This window comes from Typopeltis vanoorti, chromosome 3, assembly GCF_054136105.1.
Source record: "Typopeltis vanoorti isolate ZY-2024b chromosome 3, IOZ_Tvanoo_1.0, whole genome shotgun sequence".
Lineage (NCBI taxonomy): Eukaryota > Metazoa > Arthropoda > Arachnida > Uropygi > Thelyphonidae > Typopeltis > Typopeltis vanoorti.
The window spans coordinates 155821727-155845878 of record NC_143551.1 but is presented as its reverse complement, the minus strand read 5'-3'; the positions used below and the strand labels follow the sequence as shown (position 1 = coordinate 155845878).

The 24152-nt window shown below is 37.4% G+C and overlaps 1 protein-coding gene across 1 annotated transcript in view; it reads left to right on the top strand.

Annotated features, from left to right (window-relative positions):
- The window catches only part of LOC150108685 (protein scarlet-like), a 243350-nt gene that overhangs the window by 147325 nt on the left and 71873 nt on the right, over positions 1-24152 (top strand). Inside the window, exons 7-8 of the mRNA XM_090390507.1 lie at positions 2010-2087; positions 13142-13247. Coding sequence (XP_090246633.1) covers positions 2010-2087; positions 13142-13247 — 184 coding nt within the window. The remainder of the gene's footprint in view (positions 1-2009; positions 2088-13141; positions 13248-24152) is intronic.

Genomic DNA, 24152 nt, shown 5'->3' with positions numbered 1-24152 from the left:
TCATCATCACCATAATTTGTCATGTTGTCCTGATGACTTTTGGAACATGATCCTAAATTTCAGCTCATTGTCTTCTATCGCAGTCAAGTTTCTTTACTCCTCTACTGTCTTGTTTCACTCATCTCCCCATTCTAACAGCCTGTTCAAGTTCTCCTGAAGAGCTAGAACACTGATGTCATCTCCCTTATAACTCTTCCCATCTATATACAGCTGCATATCCATTGTTAAATCTCCTCACTGTCATTACAGTATAAGTTAAACAACATGAACTCTAAAACTTAACTTCTCAAGGATGTTGTCCCTATACACAGCTTGTTGATATTCATGAGACAACCAATCACCTGTCAACTCACTAATCGGTAATTCACTCTAACTGCTTTAATTTAAATACCAACTTATCATGTGGCAATCTGTCAAAAATATTTACTTAATTTACATATATCACTATATATGCATATGTGCACCTTGTAATAATCTATATATAAATTGCTAAGGCTCCTTGCCACTGAAACAATGCTAACCTTTACATAATTCTACTCATATCAACTCAGGCTCACAAACCTCTCCATACCTTCATTCTAATCTCCATTTCACAGGATGGAGGTAAAGGAACTCTTTAGTATATGATAGAAGTGGAAAAAATAAGGGATCATCTCTGTTTGAGTAAGAGTGTGATTGGCAAAGGGGAGTAAAGAGTAGATTTTTCTCTTGAACAATGGAGAATGCATGGAATAGACTGGCACTGGTGATTACCTAATCCATGAGCACATTTATGGAACTACAGGTTTACCATAGGTGTACTAAAGGCTTACAACTTTTCATAGGGGAGGGGGTCACATAAAACTATATGTGAACAATTTAAAAACTTAATACAATGTGTATATTTTGTTTATGTGTAACTTTTATGTGTAAAAAAAATGCATAATTTGAGCAAGAGGGTGAGGAGTGGTTTCTTGGTTTCTTTGCATGGAGGGTGGTTGAAACATGGAATGCATTGCCTGATAGAGTAGTGAGAGTGACAATGGCCAATGAGTTTAAGGAGTGGTATGATAGACTTTGTGTTTCCTAGGAGGGACCTCCGGTGAGGAGTCTTGATGGACTTTGTTTCCTAGGAAACTTTCTAGGAAACAAAGAAACCTTTTCTTTGTTTCCTCCTGCAATGAATCTTTTGACTCCATGGAGGCCTGGATAATAATAATAATAATAATAATAATTTTTCACAAAAAAAAAAAAAAAGAGAAAACGAAATAAACAGAGACATTGTTTCTTCTTATTATTATTATTAGCATCTGACCTCCATGGAGTCAGAGACTTATCATGGGAGGTACACACTGTTGCACACAATGCTCATCCAACAGTGCCTTATTCAATTGGTCTACATTCCCAACAAACTCAGACAATGCATTCAACTCACCAACCATCTTCCATGCAAAGAACTTACTCCTCACTCCTCTGATCACACCCTCCTTATACAGTTTCCAGCGATGGCCTCTTGTTCTATCCTTCTCTCCCATTCCATGAAAAATCTCTTCCATGTCAACCTGATAACAACCCCTGACTAGCTTATATGTCTCAATCATATTCCTCCTCTTCTTCCTATTCACAGGGCTTTGCAACTTACATCCTCTCAATCTGTCCTCGTACTAAATATTCCAAAAACCACTGACCACCTTTGTGAATCTTCTCTAGATCCTTTCCAACATATTCTCATCAGTATGAAAACTCAGTGACCAAATCTGTGCACAATAATCCATATAAGGTCTGATCAAGGCTTTATACAGTGGCATTGTAATCTCTTTATTTCTGCATGACAGGTCCTCTGCATCATTGCCATTAAATTCTGATTTGACATCATTACAAGGCCCCAGAATTTCAGGTCCTTATCTATCACCACTCTCAGATCTCTCATCTCCTCTCTCCTCTATTTCCTTTAAAGCTTCCCCACCAGTTATATACTTTGCATCCCATGTTATATTATGTTATTTGATTATTTCTATTTTAATAATTAGGATTGCAAAGAAGCATGAAGAGCTTTTTCCTAACGGTAGCAGTAATTGTTCTTACTTCAAATACAGCCAGTGCATTTGGTAAGTTTATTTATAATATAATAACAACTCAAGTTTTCAGATTATGTGTACACTAGTACACTAGATATTAGTTTGCAGAAAAAATAGTTTATAGAAGTGTGTGTGTGTGTGTGTGTGTATCACTTAATATATATATATATATATATATATATATATATATATACACAGTCGATTCTCTTTTTATGCCGTAGATACGTTCCACAGAAAACTGTATATAAAAAATCACACAAAAAAGGCCTAACTTACATTGAAAAATCAGGGATACATTCCATAATTTTCTAAAACCCCATAAAACCGAAGCAATGAATTAAAATAAACCTAAAATCACATAAAAAAAGTTTATGAAAATTCAGGAAAATAAGAATGCCTAAGTTTGTTTTAAATCTTTATTCATTTAATTTTATTGAAAAGTACAGTAACATTTTTTTTTTTTTTTAACATTTTGTCATCAGAATTATCATCGCTATTAGACAATATTCGGCAACATTTACGAAATGGTGCAAAATCACTTTCATCACCAGAAGAGATAGTCAGCGCATCAGATCTGTATGGTAAAGGCAATGGTTCCTCACAAACAGAATTAGCTTCCCTCCTCATTCTGTGCTGATTTTTTTCTTCTGATAATGTAATCAGTGATTAAACTTTGCGATAATGATTTCACTAATTTTTTATACAGCTCGTGATATCCAGACATACAGTTCTTCAGCTCACGTTGGAATTTAAAGGCTCATTCAGAATTTATGTCATTAATAAGAAAATGATTTTCCAATTTATTGCACAGTTCAAGACCTTTTCGAATTATATTTACAGTGAGGAGGACAGGTTTTTCTTCTGCTTCACTATCGTTTTCTGGATCTTCGACGATATCTAAAGTTAATCGATATCCAATAATATCATCGTCACTTAAGGCATTATCCACAAGCAATTTGTGTACATCGTTCTGGCTAAATGTATCAAAACCTTCTCCACCAATTTCATGTGCCATTTCAGCTGATAATGTAGATGTTTGCAATACTTCCAGGCCAAGCTGCTTTCCAGCAAGCATTTAAAGTTTGTGGTCTTATTTCAGCGATAGCAGATGCAACATGATTTAAGCAGTCCAAAATAGAAAATTTTTTCCAAATGTCAGTTACTGTTAATGATTCATTCATTCATCCAATATAAATTGAAAAGTGTGCTCAACATAATATTTTTTAAAAGTAGAAATTATGACTTGATCTAATGGCCGAATAATACATGTTGTATTGGGTAGAAAAAACATTACCTGCACATTTGGATGTTCTAAATGCTGATGACTTGGTGCATTGTCAACAATTGATAAAACTTTAAAATCGAGAGCTTTTTCTTCATATATGTTTCCACTTCTGGTACAAAGCAATTATTGAACCATTCAGTAAATACAGCAGTTGTTACCCAAACCTTTGTGTTAGCCATCCAATGTACTGGCAGCTGTTTTAGATCTTTGCCTTTTAGAACACGTGGTCTTAGAAATCGATATACTAGGAGGGATTTTAATATTCGATCTCCTGATGCATTGCTACAAAGTAACAACATTACTCGATCTTTGCTTGCTTTTTTCTCAGACTTTGCGATGTAAGTTCGACTAAGTATTTTCTTCCAAAACAATCCTATTTCGTCAGCATTATGATTGATTGGGACAATCAAGTGTTTAATATCCACCATCTTCAATAATTTAAGCTAACTTCTCTTGAAAATTTTTGGCTGCTTCTTCATCTGCTGCTGCAACCTTGCCTGTAATCTTCATGTAATGAAGTGCATTCCTTTTTAAAAACCCGGTTTACCCTCCTTTGCTAGCCGAAAATTCTTTATCGGCCTGTGATGCAGAAGTAGACAGCTTCAATTGCTTCATCTGTTCATAAAACAGAAGAGCTTTATGTTTAATTAAATAACTACTTATAGGAATTCTTCTTTGAGTTAATTCTTCAATCCAAATTACGAGCGCTCATTTCGTGTTTTCTAACAAAGAATCTCTTGAGTACGATGATAATTTGGCACTTAGTTTTGTGCCAGAAATGATAGATTTTCTTATTGCGACTTCATTTTTTTAATTGCTCTTATAGTAGATTCGCCTAAATTAAAATGTTTACCAATCACCGTAGATCCTCTCCTTTTGCTAAAAGATCTAAAATTGCAATTTTCATTTCCAAAGAAATTGCTTTTCTTTGGTGCTTTTTCCCCCCCATTGGGCCAAATTTAATTAATTATTAATTATCGATCAATTAATAATTAATAATAAAATGAGCTAAATTAACAATTAATTATTAATGAATACGTTACATTGGGAAACTCTGGATTATCCTATTATCGGAATGGATTCTCCTTCTGTTGACATGCGTAAAAGTGTCGAAAGGTCTCGTATCTGTAGGCGTGTACCGCATAACTTCAAATCCTCATAAAAAAGATCAGATCCATATAAAAAGAGACCCGAGTGTATATATATATATATAATAATATATATATAATAATAAGATATATATATATATATATATATATATATCTTATTATTATTATTATCCAGGTTCTAGGCCAAGTGGCCTGTTCCAGACTCAGCCCATCTTCTTCTTGGTTGTCCTCTATTTCTTGTTCCTCTACACTATCCCCAGGGATTTGCAATTGCAAGTAAGGGCTTGGCATACCCAAGGTACCTGAGCTAAATATGGCCTCCTTCATTGGCACACCCCCTCCAAAAGAAAAAGAAAAAAAAACACTAGAAAAATTTCCAAAAATCTTTTCCTGATTAAAATTCATTTTTTTTTTAAATTTATGTATGTTGTGTCATGTCTACTATTTCTATGCTGCTTATGAATTAGTGGTCGCATAATTTGGGAATACCCTATAACTCTCGAGAATCCTGGCCTCTGTGAACGCAAGCCGAACAAAGTAGTGCTCAGGCGCTACTTGTTTGCCCGAGCCAGGCCTGAGAAGATCACAGGTATCATGTATTGGCGATCACTGCAGATGCTCAGTCATAGCTCGTATGCAATGCATAGTGTGTATTCTGAAATCGTCCACTCAACTCACCTCCCCCTCCCAAGATTAAATCTTCAGTGCTCTGCCCTCTCCAAGATTAAATCCTGAGTGCGCCACTAGCCTCCTTCACTCTTAGACATACTTCTTTCCTATATTGTTCTTCATCTTGATCCCTCTTACATCTCCTCTATTAACATCTATAAAAGAGGACACGATACCATAATCTTTACTATCCTAAGTGCTTCTAACTCTGGAGGAGTTCCTTTACTCTCCCCTGAAGCTATTAGAGTAATAATCGAGGGCTAAGGGGAATTTCATTTTCCTTTAATAACCACTAACCAAGGCAAGCTTGAAGACTTTAAGGGTGGCAGTCCCACCTTTATACATATATATATATACATGTATGCTACTGGCAAAGTGTAAAAAGCAGGCATTCTATAGAATGCCTAGGCATTTTTTGGCAAAGTATGAAATGTCTGTTTTCTTTTAATATTTTACTTATTTTTCCTTGGCATTGTATAGAATACCTAGGCATTATACAGAATGACAAATATTATTTCGGATATATATTTTCATTTCGAAGTTTTAAATTTTGTTGCCATGGGAGGTTAGATTAGATTTTGAAGTTTTAAATTTTGCCGCCATGGGAAGGTTAGGTTAGGTCAGCTGCTGGCTGTTGTTATGAGTGTGACAGACGATGGTTTTTACCGACTTGGAACTGATTAGGTTAGGTTTTGAAGTTTCAAATTTTGCTGCCATGGAGAGGTTAGGTTAGGTGCTGGTGGTTGTTATGAGTGTGACAAACGTTGGTTTTTACCAAGTTGGAACTGCTGAAGGAATTTTAAACCAACTCTATGCCAGATCACAATTCACTTTATGTCTCAAGGACTCACTGAGAGTTGGAGACGTTCTGGAATGGCATTTTGAATTGCACTTAACTGCCTTTTTCATACAAACGCACTTCAAGTGCTTTTTGAGCAGAAGCGGCTGACCTGAGAGCTATTTCGTGGTCAGGAACATCTCGAACTCTCAGTAAGTCCTTGAGACATAAAGTGAATTGCGATCTGGCATAGAGTTGGCTTAAATTTCCTTTAGCAGTTCCAAGTCAGTAAAAACCATCATCTGTCACACTCGTAACAACCGCCAGAAACCTAACCTAACCTAACCTCCCCTTGGCGGCAAAATTTAAAACTTCAAAATGAAAATATAGCCGAAATAGTATTTGCCATTCTATACAATGCCTAGAGAAAATATGTAAATTATTAAAAAAAACAGACATTTCATACTTTGCCAAAAAACGCCTAGGCATTCTATAGAATGTCTGCTTTTCACACTTTGCTAGTAACACACACACACACACACACACACACACACACACACACACACACACACACACACACACACACACACACACACACACACACACACACACACACACACACACAATTATATATATATATGTGTGTGTGTGTGTGTATGTTACCGGCTTATACATATATATATATATATATAAAATCATCATCATGCCTATGAAGGACTTAGGCCTAGTGTGGCCTGTTCCGGAATTAGAGGTCATCGTTGAATCTCATCTCTTAAGAGGATGTCCTGGTTTTCTTTTTCCTAATGGTTTGTAATTTAAGGCTTTCTTTGGTAATCTTTCATTCTTTCAATGTTTCCATCCATTTGTGTTTATTATTAATATTATTATTATTTCCCAAGACCTCATGGAGTCAAAGACTCATCTGGGAGGTCCTTTTTATCACACACATATCTCATCATACCGTGTCTTAAACACACTCAAACTCTTTGCAGACACCACACTCTCAGTCAAGGCATTCCAGTCATTCACAACTCTGCATGAAAAACACCTGCCTCTCACTCCCCTATTCACACCCTCTTTATACAGTTTCCAGGGATGACCTCTGGTTCTCCCCTGATCTCCCACTATTCTCTGTAGAACTTCTCCACCATTGATCTTATAACAACCACTTACCAACTTGTAGGTCTCTATCATATTTCTCCTCTTCCTCCTCTCCACCAGACTCTGCAAATTACATCTTCTCAATCTTTCCTATATTCAACATTCCAGAGGTCAGAAACTACCTTAGTCAGTCACCTTTGGACCCTTTCCAACATCTCTTCATCCTTCTGAAAACCCAGTGACCAAATCTGGGCACAATAGTCCATGTGTGGCTTAATTAAAGCCTTATACAATGGAACAAGAATCTCCGTACTTCTACACGTCAGTGTCCTCCGCATCATTCCCAGAAGTCTTTGTGTTGTCTTCACAATTTTGGCGATGTGTCCCCTAAATTTTAGATCCTTATCCACTCTCACCCCCAGATCTCTTATTTCCTCTACCTCCAACAATATATTCTCACCAAGCATAAATTCTGCATCCCATCTTTGTTTTACAAATTTTAAAACCTTACATTTTGCAACATTGAACTCAAATCCCCATTTGCTTGCCCAATCACTCAATTTTTTCAAGTCATCTTGCAAGGCCACAACATTTTCACTACTCTTTATGGTTCATCCCAACTTTGCATCATCTGCAAACTGAATATCTCCATCCAAATCTTCGCCAATATCATTAATATACAAGTTAAATAGTAATGGCCCTAAAACAGATCCCTGAGGCACTCCACTAGTGACTTGTTGATACCTATCAGATAGCCAGTCTCCAATCCAATGCACTAATCTAATATCCAACCCCATCTGCTCTAGTTTGACTGTCAACTTATCATGAGGTACTCTATCAAAAGCCTTTGCAAAATCCAAGTATATTACTGTGTATCCTTCTCCTCTGTCCAAGGAACCAGTCACTTTATTGTAATAAGTATGTAGATTACTAAAACATGACCTCCCTTTAGCAAATCCATGCTGTCCATCAAAGATTATACCATTGTTGTCAGGCCAACTCTGGATCCTAGTTCTCACAAGCTTCTCCAACAACTTAACCACAACACCTGACACAGAGATAGACCTATAGTTTGATGCTTGAGTTCGATCACCTCCTTTATGAAGTGGCACAATCTTTCCCTCCTTCCAATCTTTAGGAACTTGACCAAGTGCAAGACTCGTATTAAAAAAATATGTCAAGGCAGGTGTCAACTCTCTGGCACATTCCTTCAGAATACGCAGTGATATATTATCGAGTCCCACAGCCTTATTTACATCTAGTTTACTCAACTACCAAAACACCTCTTGTTCACTTACAGTCAGTCTCTCCTCCCGATCATCAACTGCTCTCAATCTCTCCATGAAGTCACATTCATAAGATTGAAAGATCTTTATGAACTGCTCATTAAGTAACTCCACCACACATTCTGCAACAGCTGTCTTTATACCATTTCCTCCAATCAATGTCATCCTTCCATAATCATTCTTTCTTTTGCTGGCTACATATCGAAAGAACTCCCTAGGATTCTTTTTGGCTTCATTAGCTAACTGCTGTTAATACCTTAAACGTGTGGAGAGACTTATGTGTTCGTCGAACATGTTGATTATTATTTTAACGGTATAATAGAACACAGAGACTAAGTAAATAAATAATTTATTAACTTAATGCTGATATTTCACTGGTGTTATAACCAGCATCTTCAGAGCACAAAAACACTGTTTGTCACAATACGCGAGACTAAAACAACATGGTGTACTTAAACAAAATTGTAGCAGCAACACAAAGACTAGAGTCCTGATTTTGGCGCCCTCTATCTGAAAAAAAAAAAAAAAAAAAAAAAAAGGTATCATGTATTACTAGAGTCCTAGAGAAGTGCTAGTTTTTTCTTAATATGACTGTCTCCCAGATCTTCGGCAAGTTAATACAGCCATATTTGTTGAGATTTGGAGTGTGTTTTAGGGCTTCTGTCGCCTCTAAGAACAATCTCTCTGATTTATACCGGTTTCTGTGTAGTACTTCTATCCAGAGCATGGTCTGCTAGGCCCGACTTCCCATAATGATAATTCTGGACGTATCTTTTATGTTCGCTGATGCGGATGTTCACAATTCTTCCTGTTTGACCGTAGTAGGCTTGATTGCATGAGCAAGGTACTTGGTAGACTCCTGGATGTGATAAAGGAGGAATGCTGTCCTTGGGTGAGCGGATGAGGGTGGCTAATTTGCTACATGGTCTGAATGTAGTGCATAGTTTATGTTTATTGAGAATTCTTGAGATCTTTTCGGATGTGCCTTTAATGTAAGGGATGGTTTTGTTGTAGTTCTCTGTGGTGGATGGTAGGATTGGTTTCTTAGGAGTGTTTAGTATTTTGCTTATTTTATGTGGATTGTAGCCGTTGGCCAAGAAGGTGTGGCATAAGTGAGTCAGTTCAGCCGTAAGAGCCTTGTCATTGGAACAGATTGCTCTCACTCTATGGGTTAGCGTTTTTAATATGCCATATTGTTGAGAAGGATGATGGTGTGATTGTTTGTGTAAGTATCTACCTGTATATGTGTGGGTTTTCTAAAAACTGCAAATGATAAGGAACCATCTGGGAGACGTGTGATTAGTGTATCCAGGAAGGGCAGACAGTTGTTGGTTTCCAGTTCCATAGTAAAGTGGATTTTTGGATGTTGGCTATTTAAATGTGTTAAGAATGTTTTCAATGTCTCAGGGTCATGTGGCCAAATAGCAAGCACATCGTCAACATAGCGTAGCCAAAGTGTTGGTTTGAGAGTGGCTGTATTGATTGCTTGTTTTTCCAGGTGTTCTATGTAAAAGTTGGTGGGGGGGGGGAGCCCATGGCTGTCCCATCAATTTGTTGTATATTTTCCCTTTCCATGTGAAATATCCTGCATGTATTGTGAATTTGAATAGTTCAAATATATCAGGGGGGGGGAAGTGTGACTTCAGTAGATTGAGGGTTTCTATTAGTGGTACATTTGTGAATAGTGAAGTGATGTCAAAGCTTACTATTAAGTCTGAGCTTTTTAGGGTAAGGTGTTGTACGATGCTTTTTAGGTGTGCTGAATTTTTGACAAAGGAGGGAGAATTGTTTGTGAGAGTGGCTAGTAGCTTCGCTAAATGTCTAGCCAGTTTGTATGTGGGACTATTTATACTGTCCACAATTGGGCGTAGGGGTGTGCCTTGCTTGTGAATTTTTGGTGCTCCATAGATCCTCGGTGTTTTAACATGGAAGGGTTTGAGTTTGTTAACTGTGTCTTTGGGCCAGGAAGTGCCTTTTTTCAATAATTTTCGTGCCTTATTCTTTTGTGTGTTGGTGGGATTGCGATCTATAATTTTGTATGTTGACTGATCTTGTAATAGTGTGTGCATTTTGTTTTCATATTGAGTTGTGTCCATCACCACGGTTGCATTTCTTTAGTCTGCTTTTGTTATGGTTATCTGGCTGTTGTGTAGCTCTTTTATAGCAATGAATTCCTTATGTGGGATATTATTTTTGGGAGGCTTGGACTTGATTAGGATGTTGGCCACATCTAAACGTATGTTGTTAGCTATTGTTGGAGGCAGGTCACACTTTGGCTACGCTATGTTGACGATGTGCTTGCTATTTGGCCACATGACCCTGAGACATTGAAAACATTCTTAGCACATTTAAATAGCCAACATCCAAAAATCCACTTTACTATGGAACTAGAAGCCAACAACTGTCTGCCCTTCCTGGATACACTCATCACACGTCTCCCAGATGGTTCCTTATCATTTGCAGTTTTTAGAAAACCCACACATACAGGTAGATACTTACACAAACAATCACACCATCATCCTTCTCAACAATATGGCATATTAAAAACGCTAACCCATAGAGCAAGAGCAATCTGTTCCAATGACAAGGCTCTTACGGCTGAACTGACTCACTTACGCCACACCTTCTTGGCCAACGGCTACAATCCACATAAAATAAACAAAATACTAAACACTCCTAAGAAACCCCTCCCACCATCCACCACAGAGAATGTTTGCATCATCATCTGCAAAGAACTCTATATCTCCATTCATATTTTCCTCAGTATCATTAACATATAGGTTATACAGCAATGGTCCTAAAACACACACCTGAAGAACTTGGAATTGCTAGGATTCAAACTGAGATTATAAGGAAAACTTTTTTAGGAAGTCATTTCACAATTGATGGTGTATTAGTTTCAGATCTCTCTCTCTCTCTATCTCTATGTTCACTGGGCATCTACAGATGCCGTATGGTCACTCCGATGCAGTGATGCGGCCTCAAGTTTCTGAAGATCAATCACTACACATACTATCCATTCATCTCATTGATGGTCTACTCCTTCCTCTTTTTCCAGGAATTTTACTTTTTATTATTGTTGTGAGAAGTCCTCCTTCCATCCTTTCAATGTGTCCAAAATATTTTAACTTTCTTCTGTCAGTATCCTTAAGGAGCCTTAAAGTTCTACTGATCTTTTCTAACACCCATTCATTTGTATGTCTTTCAGTATATGATATCCTCAACAGCCTTCTGTAATACTACATCTCAAAAGTAGCTATCCTTTTTTTGTCTGATTTCTTTAGGTTCCAGGTCTCATATCCATAAGTTGCTGTTGGAAAAACAACTGCATCCAAAATCCTCAACTTTGTTCCCATGGAGATAGATCCATTCTTCCAGATTTTAGACAGGTCTCTGACTGTTGTTTTAGCCATTCCTAACATTTTTCTGATGTTTTCTGAACAGCAATTCTTCACATTAATAATGGATCCCAGGTACTCAAACTTGCTGACTTGCTCAATTCTTTCTCCATTAAGGTACACTTGTTTCTCAAGAGCTTCTCTGTTTGTATTTCCTTTGAGAACCATAATCTTTGTCTTGCTAAGATTGAGTTGAAGTCCTCTGTTATTACTGATCTTGTTAACTTTGTCAAGAATTAGTCCTAGTTCTTCCATGTCATTACAAAGGAGTACTGTATCATCAGCATACCTCAGATTACTGATGAATCTACCTCCTATCCTAATTCCTGTCCTGAGCTCACCCAATGCTTCATGCATGATGTCCTCCGCATATATACTAAACAAGTGAGAGAAAGCAGGGTTTGTTTGGGGGTAGCAGGGTTTTTTCTCCCGGAAACTCGGGTTTTTCATCCCGCATACAGACAAATCGGCCCTTCAGAACACACACAATTTACAGACATAGAATACTAGTTGTGGTGGCTGGTAGATGGTGTTGATGGAGATGATTCGTAGTAGAGGTACGTGTCTCAAATATATAATTTGAGACACCTACAGCTGTCTCAATACTATATATTGAGACAGCTGTAGGTGTCCTCCCGCGATGAGTCTTCGGACTCCTTGGAGGTGTCAGGAATAATAATTAAGTAAACATCCTTGCCTAACTCCTTTTCCAACCTGAAGCCAGTCAATCCAACACCTGTTCTTATCATGGCTTCTTGCTCCCTATACAAGTTGGCTCTCAACCTGATAGTGTGTTGAGGAAAATCCATTCTTTTCATTACTTCCCAGAGTTTCACATGCTCAACACATTCAAAAGCTTTAGAGTAGTCTAAGAAACACATTACCAGAGGGAGTCTGAATTCTTTATATTTTTCAGTCTCAGATGGAGTAATTATATTTTTTAAAGTAATTTGACATTTCCCCTCACTTCCTCTGAAAAAAAAGAGACAAACCTGCTAGTAAACACACATACTTGACAGATATAATACAAATGCCTCTGCATAATCCTCAGTGATCACATTTCCAGTGATTCAAAATTGAAAGTTAGCATCATTCATATGAAAAAATTTAGAATTCTACAGAAAAATAAGAAGTGTCTGAATCTGCTTTACCATTGTTACATAGTTATAGCTGCTCTTTTTGCTATAAAAATGTAGAATTTGTATGACTGTGGTTATAAAATATGACAAAATGCAGCCTTGTTAACAATACACTGCTTGTGGCAGTCTAAATTTCATTCAAGATACAGATAAATATCTGCACAAATATGTAATGTTTCTACATTCTTCTCAGTCCCCAAAACTTTAATATGGATTTGTATTCAAGCAGACTTAAACCTTTAAAAACTGTGCAGCCCAATATTTAAACACTGAAGCTCTTTTAATTTTTTTCTTTTTTTTCTATTGCTCTTCTAAATAGGTTGTCTCTTCTCAGCAGCCTCTGAATCCTCCACAACAGCAATGCTGTATCTAGTTCCCATTGATGTAATGTTTATGATTACTGGAGGTCTTTTCATAAATGTGTTGTAAGTATTTATTATTATTATTATTATTTATATGGGAACCTTATGGAATCAAAAGACTCATCGCAATATCTTTACATATATTCAGTAACTTGGCAGCTAGGTTGATTAACAATTTGATTGTTAACAAATTAACAAGTTGATTTTCTTCAAAATTCTGGAATAATAAGAAATTATATTAAAAAAAAACTTTATTAAATATGCAAATTCTCAATTAATTTTTGTAAGCTGAAGATACACTTTGTCAGGAGTATGCTTATAAGCGTAAATAGCTAGAGATGTAAAACATATCACAGTAAGAAATAAAAAAGAATAATAGATAAAAATTAAAATAAACAATGAATGCAATAAAGCAGTTGCGCATCATATCCTATATTGCATATCATCATGTATAACATAATGGGTATCATACCTTGCTTCTTACTGAATTGAGTGGGCATTATTATTATTATTATTATGTGACACCTCCAAGGAGTCCAAAGACTCATCGAGGGAAAGTACCCACTCCTCAACCTCTCCGCTTCCATCACTCAATCCACCAACCACCACGAACTGCAACCACCATCATCCACACCAACGTCATCTACTGCCCACAGCTATTTTCACAGACAATTATAAACATCCATGCCTACGGTGGGATTCGAATCAATAGCCTATTGGCTGGAGAGTGGATATGCTAGCTATTGGGTCAACTAGGCCAGCATTTCAGAAGCTTCTCTAAATTTTAGGACAAAGTAGGTATGTTTAATATACTACATTTCTGTTTTTTTGCCAAAGTGCCAGATGACTCTCATTAGTTGTGTAAAACGCTAAATCACATATATGTTTTCTTTTCTTTTTGCCATCTTTAAAATGTTCTGACATACAAATTTCTCCAGAATGACAAATTTGATTCACATAATTCACAAATGCTGCACGAACAGTGAATCTTGTCAACATCTTATTTCTTGAGGGTAAGGCAAAGAGATTTTGGAAGCTATAATAATTTGGAGATCTTGTATAGTGGAGTGAAAGTGACTTTCACTCCACTATACAAGACCTAAGACCTTGAAGAATGTAAGGAAGGATGACTGTACCTTTAAGTCTTGTTTATTTATCAATGTTTGTTTTTTTTTTTGGGGGGGGGGGAATTGAAAAATCCTGGTGATCATTTTGCATTCATATCAATAATTCTTTAATATGTCTTCTTTTATGTGTATAATTCTTTATTCTTTTTCTCTATTTCTGGAAATGTTGCATGCTCTGTTACTTAGAGATTTTGATTATTCCTATCTTCTGCAAGGAAAGGTAGTGAGAAGAATCAGTGAGAGGAATCTGCTAGTGTTGGTTGGTATTCTACATACTGAATAAGGACATATTATTATTATTTATTATTATTATTATTACCCTAAGACCCCACGGAGTCAAAGACTCATCTAGAAGGTCCTTTTAGCATACACACAGCTCATCATACCACTCCTTAAATACAATCTAATTCTCTGCAGACATCACCCTTTTAGGCAAGGCATTCCAATCATTCACAACTCTGCAGTTAGGCAGATTGCTGTCTACTGTATACAACAAAGAGTTTCTTGATTCTTCTGTATGGTAATACAGAAGAATCAATACCCTCTTCTGTATAAAATCAAAATGGAAGATTTTGAGTGCACTACCCCAAATATCAGAACAATATTATTATAACATTTCCTCATATTCAACATTCCAGAGATCATAAACTACCTTAGTCAGTTGCCTCTGGAACCCTTTCCACTCTCTTCAACCCTTGGAAAACCAGGTGACCAAATCTGTTCATAGTAGTTCATATGTAGCCTAATCAAGGACTTCATTATTATTATTATTATTATCATCACCCAAGATCCAATGGTGTCAAAGACTCATCTAGGAGGTCCTATTATCGTACACACAGCTCATCATATTGTGCTCTAAACACACTCTCAGGTAAAGCATTCCAATCATTCAAAACTCTGCATGCAAAAAGCCTGCTTCTCACACCCTCTTTATACAGTTTCCAGGGATGATCTCTGGTTCTCCCACTGTTTTCTGTAGAACCTCTCCAACACTGATCCTATAATAACACCTTACTAACTTGTAGGTCTCTATCCACCAGACTATAAATTGCATCTTCTCAATCTTTCCTCATATTCGACATTCCAGAGGTCAGAAACTCCTTAGTCAGTTGCCTCTGGACACTCTCCCACATCTCTTCATCCTTCTGAAAACCAAGTGACCAAATCTGGGCACAGTAGTCTGTATGTGGCCTAATCATAGCCTTATACAATTTAAAATGAATTTCCTTATTTCTACAAGTCAGTGTCCTTTGTATCAATTCCCATAATTCATTATGCTGTCCTCACAATTTTAGTGATGTGTTCATTAAACTTCGGATCCTTATCCACTATAGCCTCAAGATCTCTTATTTCCTCCAGCTCCAACAATATATTACCACCAAGCGTAAATTCTACATCCCATCTTTGTTTCCCAAATTTTAAAACCGTACATTTTGCAACATTGAACTGGTATCCCCATTTCTCTGCCAATTCACTCAATTTGGCTAAAGGTTAAAGTTAAACAGCAATGGCCCTAAATCAGACTCCTGAGGCATGCAACTAGTGACTTTCCTCTTCTGGGATATTGCTCCCACATACTCAACTTGCCAATACCTATCAGATAGCCAATCTTCAATTCAATGCACTAATCTAATATCCAACCCTAGGAGGTCCTATTATCTCATCCTCTCTAGTTTGACTATCAACTTATCATCTTTAATCTATCAAAAGTCTTCGCAAAATCTAAGTATACTACTGTGTATAACTCCCCTCCTTCCAATGATGTGTTACATTATTGTAATAAGTAAGTTGATTACTAAAACATGACCTCCCTTTAGGAAATTCATGCTGTTTATCAAAGATAATACTATTGTTGCTAACCTAATCCTAGTTCTCACCAGCTTCTCCAATACCTTAACCACAACATCTGATACACAGATAGGACGATAGGACTATAATTTGATACTTGAGTTCTATCACTTCCCTTATGAACAGGTGCAATCTTGCCCTCCTTCCCCTCTTTTTGGAATTCAAACCAGTGCAAGACTCACATTAAAAAAATATGTCAAGGCAGATGCCAACTCCCTGGTATGTTCCTTCAAAATACATGGTGATATATTATCAAGTTCCACAGCCTTATTAACATCAAGTTTGCTCAATTCCCCATATACCTCTTGCTCACTTACAGGCAGTCTCTCCTCCTCAGGTCTCAAATTCTCCACGATGTCACATTCACAAGGATGAAAGACCTCATTTAAAAATTTTTATGGAATTTACAACTGCGTTAAAAAACTTTTTTATTATCCCAACGATTCGATCTTCATATCAAGATCATCGTCTGGAGCATACATAAATATACAAGATAAGCTGAGTTACATTATTAACTGTAAGCTAGAGAAACAATGATTTGACCACTAGTGAAAAAAAATAAAGAAAAAAAAATATTTATAAATTACACCAAGCTAATTTCTATTTATGATGACAGGATTAAACATTCTTTCTTACAGCTGATTTTCTTTCAGAAACAATGATGTCCTATATTTAGTATTACAATTGTTATTTAAGATACTGGATTTTCTACAATCCTGTTTATAGTTCTAGTAGTAAGACTAGTCTTGTAAGACTAGTTATGTCTAACCAACGTATAAGTCTTACTACTAGAATCATGATCATCCACGGAGATGCAATCGCACGAAAGGCCCGTCAATACGGCAAATTGAGGTTGAAGATATCGAGGCAAATAAATCGTCTGACGTTCCTAAAACGCTGCCGGGATAACAAAGTGATCCCTAATTGTGTCAAATTGAAGCACCGTTTTACTTCCGAGAAAGCTCTACGCATTTATAACCGCACTAGCTTCGCCCTGTTAAGAGAACAAATTACCGCGACGCGCGTTCTCCTTGCCGATGAAAACAAAACCTTACGGGCGCTAGAGGAAGAACTTTCGAATACACTCAGCCTTGATCTATGGTCTATACTTCATGACATCTCATGCGCATCGGCAAGAAAGGAATTCGAAAAAATACGTAGTCGGCACGTGAAAAAATACGAAAACCTGACAAAGACTTCTACTTCCATACCCCAGCCACCACTCAACACTGTAGTCAACCTCTCGTCGGCAGTTTTAAAGCCTGAAGCACTCACCGCACTTTCACATGGTCACAATTTCGCCCTAGCTCCTAAAAGGATACCTGCTGAAGAAATCATGATCCAAATAGAGCGTGGAATTCGCAACTGCCTAACCATATCGCCAACAACGTAAGACTGGATGTAGTCGGTGTTCTCACTAAAGCCAAACCTCCAAAATCCAACTTATCCAAAAACGAATATACAGCCCTACAAGAATTGAAAAACAACAAAAAAATAGTAATCACCAAAGCTGATAAGGGAAGCACCACTGTGGTACTCAATCAAAAAGACTACAAAGGTAAGCTAAATTCTTTAGTACTAGACGGTACTACTTACCTCCCCATTGAATATAATCCGACCAGCTCTCAGATTAGAACTATCCACAGACTCCTTAAGAAAGTCACTTCTTGGCCTGTGGAAGTCACCAACGAACTTAAACCTTATAACTCTAGACACCCCCCCGATTATATGGACTCCCAAAAATACATAAACAAAATGTGCCATTGCATCCCATAGTGGATGGCATTGATTCCCCCACATATAAATTAGCCAAACATTTAGCCAAAACGCTCACACACTACACTGGCAACGCACCATCACACATAAAAAACTCAGCCCACTTTAAAGCCAGTATAGAAAACTTCACACTCCAACACACTGACATAATGGTCAGTTTTGACGTCTCCTCCCTATTCACTAATGTCCCACTCAAAGAAACCCTTGAGCTCATCCAAGCCAAGTTTCCTCCCGATATCTCAGCCCTATTTCAGTTCACAATGAACTCAGGCTATTTCGTTTGGCAAGGAAAGTTCTACAAACAGATAGAGGGGACAGCCATGGGTTCACCACTTTCCCCACCCTTGGCCAATTTCTTTATGGAGACATTTGAAGAGAAAGCCTTAAACTCCGCCCCACAAAAACCCACTATTTGGCTTCGTTATGTGGATGATGTGTTTGCTATTTGGCCACATGGCTCAGACACACTCCACTCCTTCCTAACACACTTAAACAACCAACACCCCAGAGTCCAGTTCACCTTAGAAAAAGAGGAAAACAACACCCTCCCCTTCCTAGACACTTTAATCACCCGCCAGCTTGATGGATCTTTGGTTTTCTCTGTTTACAGAAAACCCACCCACACTGGCAGATACATTCACCAGCAATCCTCCCCCCTCACAACAATATGGGGTGATAAAAACACTATATAACAGGGCAAAATTAATCTGCTCAGATGACAAGGCCCTGACTAATGAACTAAACCACATCCTCAACACTTTCTTAGCCAATGGCTATAACCCCAAAAAAATCCAAAAAATACTAAAACCTGTAAACCACAACCCCCCTCCACAATAAAGATTACACCAAGTCTATCACCATCCCCTACATCCAGGGCACCTCTGAGAAAATAACCAATATCCTCAAAAAATATGACCTTACTTCCTGTTACAGACCATATAAAAAGTTGGCATCCCTTATCCACTCTACCAAAGACCAACCACTTCCCCTAGACCTACCTGGTGTATACCAGGTCCCTTGCAGCTGCAAATTGTCCTACTTTGGCCAAACAGGCAGAACAACAAATATCAGGGTTTCAGAACACCAAGACTACATCCGGTTTCACCAGTACAGCCGCTCTGGGCTGGCAGACCATGCCTTAGATACCCACCATAAAATTCGTTGGAAGAAAACAAAAATAATTCATCGCAGCAAGTTTAAATACGAAAGATTATTCAAAGAATCTTCAGCAGCTCTAAAAAACGTTCCTAACCTCAACAAATTTGGGTGCATGAAACTGCCCCAAATTTGGGAGACTTTCATTATGAGAACTTCAGCCCAACTGCCAAATTAGAGGGCACCATTAGGACTTTAGGAACAATATTAGTTTCTTGCTTTCTTCCTCATTTGCTTTGTGTTAGTTCCTGAGTGCACATACCATATCTTTATGTTCTTGAAGATGGCAATGTGACATTGCCGAAATATAGAAGTTATTCATTAAAGTTACCTTTAATTAATATACTTTATATGTGTTGTTAATTCCGTAAACTAATTACCAGTCCTGTTTATAGTTGTTCTTAGGGAAGATGGTTCCGTGGGTCAAATATATGTCTTCCATATGTTTTGGATTTTTAGACCATCATTATTGTTCAGATTGGGGTGGTTGATAATGATCTCACAGGCTTCACCATAATTATTATGGTGAAGCTGGCCTTTCAGTCATGCCCTGAATACCTTACACAGAATTTACTGGAAAAGCACTAGCTATCTGAACAATAATGATGGTCTAAAAATCCCAAACATATGGAAGGCATATATTCGACCCAGTGGTGCACTCAGGATTTAATCTTGGGGGGGAGGGGGGCACGAGCAATCAAGATTTAATCTTGAGGGGGGGGGACTGAGTTGAGTAGGCGATTTACGAATACACACTAGCATTGCATGCGACCTATGACTGAGCATCTGCAGTGATCGCCAATACATGATACCCATGATCTCCTCTGACCAGTGGGCAAACAAAGTAAGGCCTGAGCACTACTTCGTTTTCTCTTTGCGTTCACAGCGGCCAGGATTCCCGAGTGCTATAGAGTATTCCCACCTTATATGATCGCTAATTCATAAGTAGCATAGAAATAGAAGACACAACATAAAAAAAAATGAATTTGAATTAGGAAAAGATTTTTGGAAAATTTTCTTGTGTTTATCTCCTTTTTCTTTTGGGGGGGGGGGGCAGTGCCCCTTGGCCCCCTTCCTGGGTGCACCACTGATTCGACCCACGGAACCTTCTTCACTAAGAACAACTATAAACAGGACTATAGAAAATCCAGTATCTTAAATAACAATTGTAATACTAAAAATAGGACATCATTGTTTCTGAAAGAAAACCATCTGTAAGTAAGAAAGAATGTTTAATCCTGTCATCATAAATAGAATTTAGCTTGATGTAATTTATAAATATTTTTTTTTCACTAGAGGTCAAATCATTGTTTCTCTAGCTTACAGTTAATAATGCAACTCAGCTTGTCTTGTATATTTATGTATGCTCCAGATGATGATCTTGATATGAAGATCTAAATGTCGGGATAATAAAAACGTTTTTTAACACAGTTGTAAATTTCACAAAAATTTTTTAAATGAATGCTGATCACTGTGCAACACTAAAAGAAAGGAAATGAAAGACCTCAATGAGGTCTTTCATTTCCTTTCTTTTAGAAATTAGACATTTTAGAAACAATTAGACATTGCTCATTAAGTATCTCCACTATATCTTCTGAAGCAGTTGTTCTTATATCATTTTCTCCAGTCACTATCACCCTTCCACAATCTTTTTTTTTTTTTTTTTTTTTGCTGGCTACATATCAAAAGAACTTCCTAGGATTCATTTTGGCTTCAATAGCTAACTGCTTCTCATACTTCACCTTTACTACCTTTACCAACCAAGTCACCCCCTCCCCTTGCCTGTTCTTGGTAAACCTCGTGGAACTGATTATTACCACTTCTCTTATGCTGCCTTCATAACCTTTTTCCTCTATACTGCATGCTTAATCTCTTCATTCATCCATCTCACACCTACCTTATTTAATCTTCTGGCCTTTGGAATACAATTAGACATTGCTTCTACTAGACAGTTCTTGAATATCCCCCAAGTTGCATTGATCTCCTTTCCAGCTAACTCCTCATTCCATTCTACACCTTAAATTACATAAAGCAAAATATGGTAATTAATATAGAACACATATTTCTTGATGAGCATCTCATCATATCATCAGAGTGAACACACACACAAAGAAATGGATAGTTTGATGAATCAAGAGTGAAATGACAGCACATGCTACAAATGTTTGCTCTCTACCACACTTGGTCAGCCACATGATACTATTAGCAACCCATGAGAAACTAAGCATGATCACACAGCTGTAAACAAGCTTAGTCAATGGATTACAGAGCCTTTGTAGCTCAGTCAGTATAGACGAAGCCATTTGGTCAGAAATACCTGGGTTCAATTCCTATCCATGATGTGAGGAACCTCTATCTGGTCTCTTTCTACTAAAGGTGAATTAGCCAGTTTCATATGGAAGTAAAGGGTTTTTTTAATGCATAAACTCAGGTTTTACATCCCTCAGAACAGGTAAACCAGCCCATGAAAACACACACGCACACACACACATGAATCTACAATCATAAAATACATACTTAATCCCTCATTAGGAGGGGCTCAACCTGTCCTAAGGGACGGCTGAGGAAACAGGGGGGGGACCCCATGCGAATAAAAATAAAATGGATTACAAGCCTCATTACAGGGATATAAAAGTGTATGCAGGAAGAAAGTTTAAAAAGAAAAATTTAATAAATTAGAAATAAATTAAAAATTAAATTAGAACATGTGCATAAAAAATGCATCAGAGTGCATAATGCAATTAATAGTTACTCCTGTAAAGTTAATATAAAAAGTATGTGTAAAAAAAGAATGAATAAAAAAAATCAAACTATGAAAATAAAAAAGTATTTTCCTTGTTGCACAAACCCAGTCCTCAGCTGCAGATATGACTTCATCATCTGTGGTAAATTTTGTTCCTTTATTTCAAGTATTTCTTTGAATTTGGGAATAGGAAATAGTCAGATGGAACCAGATGTAACTAATAGTGTGGGTGAGGCAAACATTCAAAGCCCAAGGTTGTGTATTGTCTGTTGCGTTTCACGAGCAGTGTGAGCAGATGGATTGCCCTACAAAATCAACATACCTCTGCTCAGTTTCCCATTCTTTTTTCCTTCAGTACCTTCTTCAGAGCTTTTGAGTAAACTGCTGCTGTTTCAAATGTTTTTTTAGATACTTTGTAAGGATTACACCATCCATATCCCAAAATACAATGGCAAGAACCTTCCCTGCTGAAGTTTGGGTTCAGAACTTCTTTGGAGAACTTTTGTGTCTCCACTCTATTGACTGTTGTTTGGTCTCTGAGTCATAGTGATGAAGACATGTTTCATCAACAGTTACAAACCAAGCCAAAAAATTTGCACTTGATTTCTCAAAATGACTCAAAAATCCCTTGAGGTGACATCACATGTTCTCTCTTTTGGTCGGCATTCAAACATTTGGGGATATACTTCACTGAGAACTTCTGTTTGTCCAGATGTTGATGGATAATAACTGCAATTCATTCCCTGGATATCCCCAGAGTCTTTGCAGCATCTATGGCTGGTCTTCGTCTATCATCAAGGATCATGCCATACATTGCATTGATGTTTTCATCTGTGATTGCTGTGGAAGGTCTTCCTGACCTGGGAACATCTGTTTTCTCAGAATGATTAGTTTTAAACTTGCCCATCCATCTGACAACTATTGGATATACTGTATAAGTCTGCAACTGTAATCTCAGTTGCAGACTTTTCTTGCAGCACAAAAAAAACTTGATGACAGCCTGAACCTCTGTGTCATCAAATTTCTTCAAACCTCTGTTGCTTTAATGTCATTTTTGTTCCAGGTGTTTATTAGAACTTTTCAGCACACCCCTCCTTGTAATTATTATTATTATGGGTATCTCCATGGAGTCAGTAGACTCATCGCAGAAGACCCAAACTAGCAAAACAATATCTGTCATATCTCTTCTTGAATTCACATACAGGCGAATAGCTCACAACTAAGTCAGGCAATGTATTCCACTTATTCACCACCCTCCAGAAAAAGAACCTCATTCTCACACCCTTGTTAACCACACTCTTCTTTAATTTCCAGGGATTACCTCTTGTTCTTCCATCACTATCACACAGTTGAAACATTTTCCCTGCATCAATCCTATAAAAACCTTTCAGTAATTTTAAATGTTTCTATCATATCCCCTTTTCTCTGCCTATCAATCAACATCTGCAATCCACAAGCTCTCAATCTATTAATGTAGGGAGCATGTTTTACATCACTTATCAACTTAGTCACTCTTCTCTGAACCCTCTCCACAGCCTCCTCATCTCCAAGGAATCCAAGTGACCAGACCTGAGCACAGTAATCCAAATGTGGAAGTATCAACGCTTTATAAAAGGGAATAATAACCTCTTTATCTCTGGATGTCAGTGTGTTCCTCAACAACCAAGTAATCCTATGTGCAATCTTGGACACCTTAGCAATGTGTCCTCTGAACTTCATCTTCCCACAACTGAGTCAGGCAATGCATTCCACTCATGCACCATCCTCCAGGCGAAAAACCTCATTCTCACACCCTTGTTAACGACACTTTTCCTTAATTTTCAGGGATGACCTCTTGTTCTTCCATCACTATCACACAGCTGAAACAATTCCCCTGCATCAATCTTATAAAAACCTTTTAGTAATTTAAATGTTTCTATCATATCCCTTCTTCTCCTCCTATTAACCAACCTCTGCAATCCACAAGCTATCGATCTATCAATGTAGGCAGCATTTTTTACATTAGAATTTTGTCTTTAACCAACTTTTCCAGTACTTTTACCACTACTCCTGAGATGGTGATTGGTCTGTAATTAACTACCACAGTTTTAGAGCCACCCTTATGCAAAAGAACCACTTTGCCTAACTTCCACTCCCTAGGGACCATATCAGAGTTCAAACTTAAATTAAATATCCAAGTAAGAGGGGTTGGCAATTCCTTTGCACATTCACGCAACACCTGAGCTGATATTCCATCTAAGCCTACAGCAGTGTTTGCATTTAAATTTTGCAATATATTAAATACCTTTGATTTCTTAGCTTCAATTCTCACATTAGTTA